This window comes from Pollachius pollachius (genome assembly GCF_949987615.1).
Source record: "Pollachius pollachius genome assembly, chromosome: 4".
Lineage (NCBI taxonomy): Eukaryota > Metazoa > Chordata > Actinopteri > Gadiformes > Gadidae > Pollachius > Pollachius pollachius.
In genome coordinates this window covers 7,992,507-8,002,917 of record NC_136937.1, presented here as the reverse complement: position 1 = coordinate 8,002,917, position 10,411 = coordinate 7,992,507, and the positions used below count along the sequence as shown (strand labels likewise).

Sequence of the window (10,411 nt, the reverse complement as noted above, 5' to 3'; positions counted from 1 at the left end):
AGGTCTAAAAACATTTCTTAGCTCTGAAAACCTTTCTCAGGTCTGAAAACCTCTTAGGTCTGACAACCTTTCTTAGGTCTGAAAACCTTTCTTAGGTCTGATAAGCTCTTAGGTCTGAAAACCTTTCTTAGGTCTGAAAACCTTTCTTAGGTCTGAAAAGCTCTTAGGTCTGAAAACATTTCTCAGGTCTGAAAAAACCTCAAACCTCAGCAGCTGCTTTTTTTTCATTCAGCAAACGCCATAACAGTGCCTAGTTCAGGAGATCCGAAGTTGGGTCCCAGAGGGATTTTGAGTAATAAGTAATAATTATAATAATAATTAGAACTAATAATCATTACTAGTTTGCATGATGGGATAATCTTAATGAGGTCACAGAGACCACAGTTGAAAACAGCAGGCAGTGCACTGTTTACACATTCCGGGTGGGGGGGGATTTAAAACCACAGTAGTGGTCGTAGAGAAAAGAACCTCACCTGTATTCTGGTTCAACCGCTGCTCCTTCTCACAGATTACAGAAACTGATAAAAGAGAGGATTGTTGACATGACTCTAGTAGTCATGCGTGTGTCTTTATCATTCACAACTATCCCGGATATGTTTTTTTTTTTTTTTTTTAACAATTGAATCTCTTATATTTTGGACATCAACAGTGGATGTCCAGAGTGGATGATGAGAAGATATACAGGTGGCAAGGAACTGAAAGCTATAGTCCGTCACTCATATTGTATATCACACGACACGTAAGAGGGGAATTTACGTGGTGAGGTTAGCTGGTTAAAGTGTTGTTGTCGTTAATCTCTACAAAACACATTTCTGTGTTTGTGGCCCCAGAATAACTATTGCACAGAATAAATATATTTATTCTGTTAATTCTTTTTATATATATTTTTCTCTCTCTCTCTCTCTCTCTCTCTCTCTCTCTCTCTCTCTCTCTTTCTTTCTCTCTCTCTCTCTCTCTCTCTCTCAGAATACAGAATAAATATATTTACTCTGTTAATTATTTTTATATTTTCTCTCTCTCTCTCTCTCTCTCTCTCTCTCTCTCTCTCAGAATACAGAATAAATATATTTATTCTGTACACTGGTCATTACTTGGCTAAAGCCAACAGTCTCACCTGGTAGGCGTAGTGGTTATATATATTTGGTCAGTCATAGTTCATCACACATTTGTTTACAAATTGATCTCTTTTACTTGGATGTCCTCATTGAATGATGAGAAGATAGACAGCTCACAAGGAATTGAAAACTATAGTGGACCTCAGTCATAGTTCATCACACATTTCTTTATTTACAAATTATTTATCTCTTTTACTTTGAAAAACAATTGATGTCCTCATTGAATGATGAGAAGATACACAGCTCACAAGGAACTGAAAACTATGGTGGACCACATTCATTGTTCATCACACATTTCTTTATTTACAAATTATTTATCTCTTTTACTTTGAAAAAACAATGGATGTCCTCATTGAATGATGAGAAGATACACAGCTCACAAGGAACTGAAAACAATAGTGGACCTCAGTGATAGCGTATCATCATGACATGACATGGTATTCATCATAACATGATTGCAGGTGTCATTGTGTTGCGAACAGCAGGCTGAAGTATTGTTGTCTTCGTCGGGAAGTTTCTCTCAGTGGCCTGATTTCGAGATAAACAAACAGTCGACAGGAAGTGGTGTGTATGTTGCGGCGGCCTACGTGGATATTCTTAAACTCGATTGTTACAATTCAAGGAGTCTATGCTTACAGAGACACAAGGCTACACTTAATTGTTTAATAGACCGTAGATATAGTTTTTTTCTCCAAATTAATCCCAGACCTTAAAGTATTGAAGATAGTGTAGAGTGGTCAAATAGGATCAGGGATGATGGAATAATTAGGGAATATTTAATTATTCATCATTAAGTGCCTTAAATGATTGATTAGAGGGGGGAAGGGGGGGACTTCGATTTGTATTAGGCTTTTACATTTTGAACACCTTATGATTCTATTTTTTATTTCAACTTTATTTCATTTATTTTTTTGTAAATTGCTAATGTGCCTTGGTGCGACAAAAAAAAACTATATAAATGTCTATTCTTAAAAAAAAATACATGCTTAGGTTTTTTATAAAGTATTTACTCTGAGCTGTACCTCGCTGTGGCTTAAAAAAATACACACAAGTACACACCTACCAATTGTTGTCTACAAGGTGTTTTCAGTTCACTTTAACATCCTGTACGACAAAGAAAAAAACGTCCTTTGTTCTCAAAATTAGCCCCTCCTCCTCCTTCCTCTGAGCTTCCGGGTGATTGGCCGAACCGGAGACTGAACAAGCTTCATAGCTGGCTGTTGAAAGTATAAAGTAGGCCTATACCTCATCAGCGTTTAGCAGGTGAATATCTACACTGATTAGAGCAGAACGAGAGAGAGGGAAAGATGCCCCTGTGGTTCACCTGGATTCTGCTCCCACTCATAGTACGAGCTCAGAGTGGGGATGCGGAGGGTAAGAACTGTTTTTGTTGTCTTACATTATCTATATATCTATATCTATATAGTTACAGGAAGCTTTTACATTTCAAGATTTTAAAGAAAATTACTCAGTCCTATGAAAGTTATAATCTAATATCAGGAGTGTGCATCTCTCCTTTATAGGACAATCCTATACGTAATGTGATGGAAAAATTCGCAGGTTGTTACCTTTATTCCGTGTAATGTCTTTGCTTTTGCTCAGTGTCGTCTACGTATTGACCTTTGTGATTGGTTAGCTGTCCAACATTCCTCAGAGTCAATCAAAATGTTAACCTTTGTGCTCTGGTCAGCTGTTCCACCTTCCTCTGTGGTATCTAATTGTACCTTGTAACCGGCCTACCTTCCTCAGAGTCAATCAAAATGTAAACCGGTCACAAGGGAGAAGACATCCTCTCATGCACTCCTCTGCATGAAAACACAGGCAACTCTGTCTTGGTTAAAAATTACCTGATTTGATTATTGACATCTGCGATGTGGATAGGTTGTGAAACCTAGGTTAATTGATTACAATCGTTACACACTCGAAAAAAAAAATATTTCGAGCGATCTCATTGAAATATTCATCAACCGATTCTTGGTAGGCTACATTTAAATCGATTTAGTGGCCCACGTATCGATCTAGTCGCATCTTTGTTAATCCAACCGGTTACTGATTCGTATCGGTAACCGGTATAAATTCCATTAGGTGTAATTTAAAAAAAAGTTTGCTGACATTTAAACCCCAATGTAAAACAATTGAAAATGTACCTGATACTTCTTTCCTCTCTGGCAGAAACGCAGAAAGAAGATGTTAAATTATTCTGCACGTCCCACATCGGTGTTCGCACGGCCAACACTTTAACATGCAACCTGGTGGATAGAAAGCGATATATTGAAGATGATGAAGATGAAGAGGACTGCATAAAGAGCATCACTGTTTGGTAAATATGTTTTAATATTGTTTTAAAGATATATTACGTAACATTTTCGCTTTCAAATAGGTCTAAAAACGACCAGGTCTATGTTATATATTTTACTGAGTTGTGTTCTTCCATTATCCAAATTGTTTACAATTATGTTCAAACCCAGAGAAATCTATTGTTTTATTCAAGGTAACGGCTACATTTTTGGTTGAGTGTCCATTGAGTGTCCATGGCTTCATATCGATTACCCTCTATACTTCTGATGAAATATGCAAACACTGTATTCCAGTAGAAACCTTATTCATCTATACATTTCAATGAAAGCTTACTGTAAGGTTCTAATTTAAGTGACTCATGCCAGCCAACAAGCTAATGCAGTGTTTCCCACAGACTTTACTTCAGTGGGTCAATTCACTGCAGTATTTCTTTATCTGTCCGAGACAACGACGCCATACTCAATTGATGTTTCACATGCATCGATTTTTGTTTTTGAATGGGTATAATCTTATTTTATTGAGCTGCCTGCAACACATGGGTTCACTCTCACTCTTGTGTAATTATTCTGATTGAAGGACCTCTTGAGGCCGAAATTACATATTATACCTTCAACAAACCAAATCGTATATTTTCCATAACGGTTTAGATATTTGTTTAAACATAATTGTAATAGATTAAAGGATACTCCATGATTCTTCAACCTGAACCCTATTGTTGAATTGTTGTGAAAAAAGGCTGCAATGTAATCTTTTGGCATAATAGCGCCCGGTAAATGGACGTCTTTTAAAAGTGCGTCCATTTACCGCACAAAGTCTCGCCGCTCCAAGTCTCGCTCAAAGTGAAGTCCCGCGCTGAAATCTCGTTTCTGTGTTGTTGTCGGAAGTGTTGCCATTGTCCATTACAGTCATAACACTCCTTCACCTTTATATATAACATTGAGCTACGTTTCCTGGAGTTTGCAGCCCAGCACAACAAATGACCCTATCCCCAGCACACGTAGCATTCTCACCTAATACTGGACCAAGTTCCACAATTGTTGTCTGCCTTAGACCCGTAGACCCATAATCATCAGCAAATAGGGTCCAGGTTGTAAAATACCAAAGTCTTCTATTAAGGTTTATTCATTTGTTTTATTGTCCCTACAGCAAATATTTTCCTGAACGCTGTTTGAAGGAGATGGGGAACAAAATGACAATAACCTGGATCCCATATACATACAATTATACCTTCGAGCTGAGGAGTGGCGGTGTCTTCAGCAGAGTGATGGACATTCGGCAAATAAGTGAATATTATGCCTGACGTAATTTTAGTGAATGAAGAGCAGACACATGTACTTATCGTTCAATCTATCTTGCATTGAATGTAAAATCGGCATGTTATGCTAGCATAGTGTACAATGTATAGAAAAGCATTATACTGTAAACGGTCTTGGCATCGTGATTCTAGCAAGACTTTATTTACATAAAGGTATTTGGATGATTTGCATTAAAGTTTTTGAAGACTTTTCCACAAAGATATGGTTGTCTGAACTTGTGGTAAATAACAAGCAATGTGTGAACTCTAAAAGTGAGCCTTAATCTTATCTGGTTATAACCGGATCTGTGGTTTCTGTGTTTTAGATTGGGAATGTATTCATATCGGGAGATTTACAGCAATAACCTCACTCACTGAGCTTTGGTTATTAATCGACAACACATCCTTGTTACCAATCCACGGAAATCCCATTCCTAGGTGCTGATAAAGTTTGTGTTTTCTTTTCTTTTTCAGTCAAACCAAAAAGTCCAACTGTGAAAAGTGCTGTTTTTCAACCTAATAGCAACCAGGCTATGATCTACATTGCGACTCCTTATCGCGAGGATTTCCTCAAAGCCAGTAATCAACTCTTTCAATACCACATTTGGAGTGCAGCGGGCAGCAAATTGGTAATGTGTGATTTTTGATTTATACAGCTAGAGAAAGACCTTTTTTCTATAATGATAAAACAGTTTGTTGCAGAGTCTTATCCAGTTCATTCACATTGTGCATTGACTTGCAGACAAGGAACGTGACGGGGGAAGAGTCCCTGGTCATCGCAGCGGAGTACCTCACCGAAGGAACTACGTATCAAGTCAGGGTCCGAGCCATCCCATCCGTCCTGTATGGGGGCACTTGGAGTGACTGGAGCGACACTGTTGAATTTTACATCAACTCTCGTAAGAGCCACTGTGCACTGTGGTAACATTTGTCTGGCATTTGGTCAGTACAATTTCAAAATTCTTGCCCTCCAAATCTCGTTCACAGCTCCAAAAGAGTGGAGTGCCGATGCAGTTCTGCCTCTGATGATCACTGTGGGGATTGTTTCCGGGATTTCGGCAATCGCCATCTTCTGTTCGATTTGTGTCAAGAGAAAACAGTAAAGATGTCTATCTATTTTCCATTGTCCGAAAATACAGTTTACTCATCAGCAGATTTCTATTGAAAGTTGACTTAATATTTACCCATGATTGTTTTGTAGCATCCACCATAAGATACGCATGTACACCAGTTACACGCACGTACCCAGAATTCCAACAACCCTGTCGCCGATTTACAAGCAGGTCAAAGTAGGTTATGGTTTATTCACTCGCATGCTAAGCAGACGACACACTTCTATTTTAATGTTGCAGTAAGTTAACCTGACTCCTAAGAAACACTTTACTTTGACTCCCATCAGCTGGGCTTCGCGATGACCTTAGAACCCGAACAGTTCAGTCACATGAACGTTCAGCCGATGGAGAAGACGGAGGAGAGACCCAGCGAATCGCAGGCCGCGTCCGCCGAGCCGACCGCCCAGCGGGAGGACAGCGGCTTCGGGTTGGACCAGGAGCTCTCCACGTTGGGGATGCGATGGAGGTCGGCCAGCGACACCAGTGGCTTCACCGGGGAGTCTGCCTCCACTGCCCTCAGCGAGAGCTCTGAGGAGGAAACCTACTCCCGGCCAAACAACAGAAGTCCCTCCCCTTCGATGGGCCTGGACGCCGCTGAAGGAAGACGGGACGTTCCGGAGTCTTCCGGTGACGGCCGGAGAGATCCCAGCCCTGAGGTGAACGGACCCACCCAGCCTTGTAGGGACGCGGTCTATGTCACCATGTCCAGCTTCTATCACAACAATGACTAGAGAAGTCAATCAGACAGTCACTAAGTAGAGCCATTGGCGCAATTACTCCAATTTCCACTCTGACACCCCCTGACCAAATCATAAAGCATTGACATTGAAGGTAAATGTGTGAGTATGTGTGAGAATCTGTGAGTATGAGAGAGGGAATTGTTTTTTTTTTTGGTTTATTTTGAAAGATATTTTTTAAGAGAGTAAGTGATTTGATTACAGTTTTGAGCACTTCAATCGACAACGTGGTAAACACCCACAAGCAGCCACTAGAGAGTTTGGGGCAATGCCAGCATAATGCATTGTCAAATGTGACTCATCAGGTCATGTCGGGCTGGTTCGTCCCGAGGCTTGAAGGCTTTAATTATTAAGTTGTGACTTGGTCGTAAATAATACGTCTGAGAATGTTTTTCTTTGTACTCCACTGTTCATGGGTCATACGCCCCAGAGAGATTTTGCTCAAAATGCTGCTGCCTGTAATCAATACATTTTGTGTTTAAAGTATGTGTGTGTGTGTGTGTGTGTGTGTGTGTGTGTGTGTATATGTATATATGTATATACATATACACACACTCTATAGCCTACCTATTGTATTCTATTGATAGAGTATTGCTGCTTTTACAAGGTACATCTGTAGATATTAAGATATGCACAGCTTCAGATAATTTTAATGATATTGTATTCTCTTTTACAATAAACCATCAAATAGATTTCAGAATCAACATTTTATTGAGAAAGTGAGCAGTATGATAACAAAAATTAATCGCATTTATATAGCACTATTCAAGACACCCAAAGTACTTTACTGTGTGCGCGTGCGTACCAGTGGATAGGGTTACATTGACATACTAAGGTTTATAAAAGACAGCAAATAATACAAATTTAAAATACTCAAAGATAAAAACAAAGATGAATCAAACAGATTAAAAAAACTATTTTACAAACACCTACACTCACTAACGTCAACAAAGACATGCATACTTTGGGTAGCACAGGTTACCAAAGTAGCTTCCTTGCACTACCAATATATTACATGTATATAAAAAAGCTAAATTAGGTTTCAGTTGTACCCTTCTGATCATGAAATCTTCCCCAGTGATGTCCTCTTCTGCTGTAATCATCTCCAGTAGTGATGATATCTTCAGCCGTGCTGTCATCCTTAGCTGTGATACAATTTTCAGCTGCGATGTCACCTTCAGCAGCGATGTCATTTGAAATCATAGATTTTAAAAACTCATAGTTTCCATGCGTTCTTCATCATCAGGATAAAGTAGACGTCACTGTCGATGGAGGCGCTGACTCCACAGTAGTAATTGAGGAACTCCTCTTTGGTGACCTGCACATAAACGATGCCCACAAAGATGAATTGTAGCCTTGAAGAATCGATATTTGACAAATCTACTAATTTAACCAATGAAATGTTTCATATTTGCTTATTGTTTATTAACGAGACAAGGTTAATCACAATGCCGTTAGTGTACCGTTTAACAGGATTTTCATACCTTACCTGAAATGAAATAACATTTTACAGTTAAAAAAACTTACATTCCTCAGAATAATCAACAATTATCTCTCGGAATATGGAACCTTAGAATGTTTACAAAGAAATGATTTGGAATTTGCTACAACAACCAACAAACCACATCCAGCAACATGTCTTCTATATATTGTATACTTTATACCACAAGACAAATACACATTTGTCACCTTTCCATCCTTGTCGTTCGGAGAGTCAAAGCTGTCCAAGAATTTGCGGAATATTTGGTCTTCGGTCCATTCCCCGTTCTGGTACTTCGGGTGGTGTTTGGTGTTGTAGACGCCCCTAAGGTCGTCGATCGTGATCACGCCGTCACCCGTCTTATCCAGTTTCCGAAACGCCTCCATAATCACCCCCTTTCTTGCGTTGGACATGGGCGGCTGTGTGTCAAAGAGTAAGGTAAGGAAGGTTAGGGGACATTAATTCTACCATGTCCTTCCCTGAGGGTTAAGGTCAGGTGAAGGGGTTAGGTTTAGGGGACATTAATTCCACCATGTCATCCCCCTAATGGTTAAGGTCAGGTTAGGGGGTTAGGGTAAGGGGACATTCATTCTACCATGTCCTTACCCTGAAGGTTAAGGTCAGATTAAGGGGTTAAGGGACATTCAATCCACCATGTCATTACTCTGAGGGTTAAGGGGTTAAGGGGACATTCATTCTACCATGACCTTTCCCTGAGGGTTAAGGTCAGGTTAAAGGGTTAGGGGACATTAATTCTTCCATGTCATTACCCTGAGGGTTAAGGTCAGGTTAAGGGACATTAATTCTACCATGTCATTACCCTGAGGGTTAGATTAAGGGGTTAAGGGACATTAAATCCACCATGACATTACCCTGAGGGTTAAGGGGTTAAGGGACATTAAATCCACCATGTCATTACCCTGAGGGTTAAGGTCAGGTTAAGGGACATTCAATTCACCATGTCATTACCCTGAGGGTTAAGGTCAGGTTAAGGGGTTAAGGGACATTAATTCTTCCATGTCATTACCCTGAGGGTTAAGGTCAGGTTAAGGGACATTAATTCTACCATGTCATTACCCTGAGGGTTAAGGGGTTAAGGGACATTAAATCCACCATGTCATTACCCTGAGGGTTAAGGTCAGGTTAAGGGGTTAAGGGACATTAAATCCACCATGTCATTACCCTGAGGGTTAAGGTCAGGTTAAGGGGTTAAGGGACATTAAATCCACCATGTCATTACCCTGAGTGTGATGAGGAACTCGTCAAAGTCGATCATGCCGCTGCCGTCGCGGTCAAACAGCTGGAAGAGGCTCAAGGCCTCCGCCTTCTCCATGAGGACTCCGTAGTCGCTCAGGCCCTTCACAAACTCCTTGGCGTCCAGACTGCGGCTGTTGTTGTCGTCCATGATCCGGAAGGTTCTGATCAACAGCAGATCACAGCCGTTGTTGGGTCAAAGCATGTAGGACTCGTTCATAACACAGCTTCCAAGACAGCTAGTGCACAAACCAACTATCGTTTATTTTATTGATATATGTTCCATGGGTCAAAATGTAAAATGTTTCTATAGAATGTAATTTAGAAGTTGCAAAACCAAACAGCGAAAAATAGCGTCTGTGATTTCTGTAGTGCTAGAAATAGCATTAGAATCATTGCTCCTGACAAAAATATCTATTGCAACAGCGTGTCACTATGATTCACCTATAGAAGCCGCAATCTCGGTTCCAAAGAAGGGTAGGGGGAACTGAACATGGAATTCCCCATTCAGTCAAAAGCACCAAAGTACACACTAACCCAGACTTGGGTTCGGCTGTGTCATAAATAAACGGCCTGTACAGCCCTTTGAGACCAACCGCGAATAAGTGCTGCACAGATAAAACTGACACGACTAAAGGCTAACAAAGCTCCTGGCCCTGTCAATTTCTGTAACCATAAAAGCAACCATCAGCAGTAACCACGACCCTCTAAAACACATGAGGACGAGAGGACCTCACCTGCCCAGGCCTTTGATGCCGGACGACCCTCGCGAGAGGCACTGCAGTCGCAGCCGCTCCAGGGGGTCCGAGCAAGTGGAGAGCTGCCTCTTGGATTGGGTGGCCATCTCTCGGTCGTGTCTCGACGTGCCTGCCATCCTTAAAGCACATCGCTTCAACGTCAATAACAGGAGGGATTCAGAAGTGCTGATTTGCATTTACATAGAGTTTAAGTGTTTTCCAACACACCCATAGTGCTTGATTGTGGGACATGATAGTGATACATTATCCATCACAACAACATCTGTGAATACCCAGGTTGACATGAGAGAGAACCTGAAATCCATAATCTTGCTTGCTTTATCCTGAATCGTGTACTCTGGTGTAAAACATGATTATGTCCTC

At 40.6% G+C, this 10,411-nt stretch overlaps 2 protein-coding genes across 3 annotated transcripts; one reads left to right on the top strand and one right to left on the bottom strand.

Annotated features, from left to right (window-relative positions):
• Positions 1-2,307: 2,307 nt before the first annotated feature.
• On the top strand, positions 2,308-7,248 carry il7r (interleukin 7 receptor). Of its 2 annotated transcripts, none has more exons than XM_079734521.1 (8): positions 2,308-2,489; positions 3,288-3,435; positions 4,560-4,696; positions 5,182-5,336; positions 5,450-5,606; positions 5,695-5,806; positions 5,909-5,996; positions 6,107-7,248. In XM_079734521.1, the coding sequence occupies exons 1-8, from the start codon at positions 2,423-2,425 to the stop codon at positions 6,548-6,550; spliced, it is 1,308 nt and encodes a 435-aa protein (XP_079590647.1). In that variant the 5' UTR covers positions 2,308-2,422; the 3' UTR covers positions 6,551-7,248. The 2 variants fall into 2 exon arrangements, with proteins under 2 accessions (XP_079590647.1, XP_079590648.1); XM_079734522.1 differs by having other exon boundaries at positions 2,391-2,489; positions 2,865-3,435.
• A 524-nt stretch (positions 7,249-7,772) lies between these two features.
• capslb (calcyphosine-like b) lies at positions 7,773-10,164 on the bottom strand (the record flags this gene model as incomplete). The annotated part of the gene is made up of 4 exons (XM_079735296.1): positions 7,773-7,874; positions 8,246-8,455; positions 9,277-9,454; positions 10,028-10,164. 4 exons carry the CDS (start codon positions 10,162-10,164, stop codon positions 7,773-7,775), a joined length of 627 nt encoding a protein of 208 aa, XP_079591422.1.
• Positions 10,165-10,411: the final 247 nt, after the last annotated feature.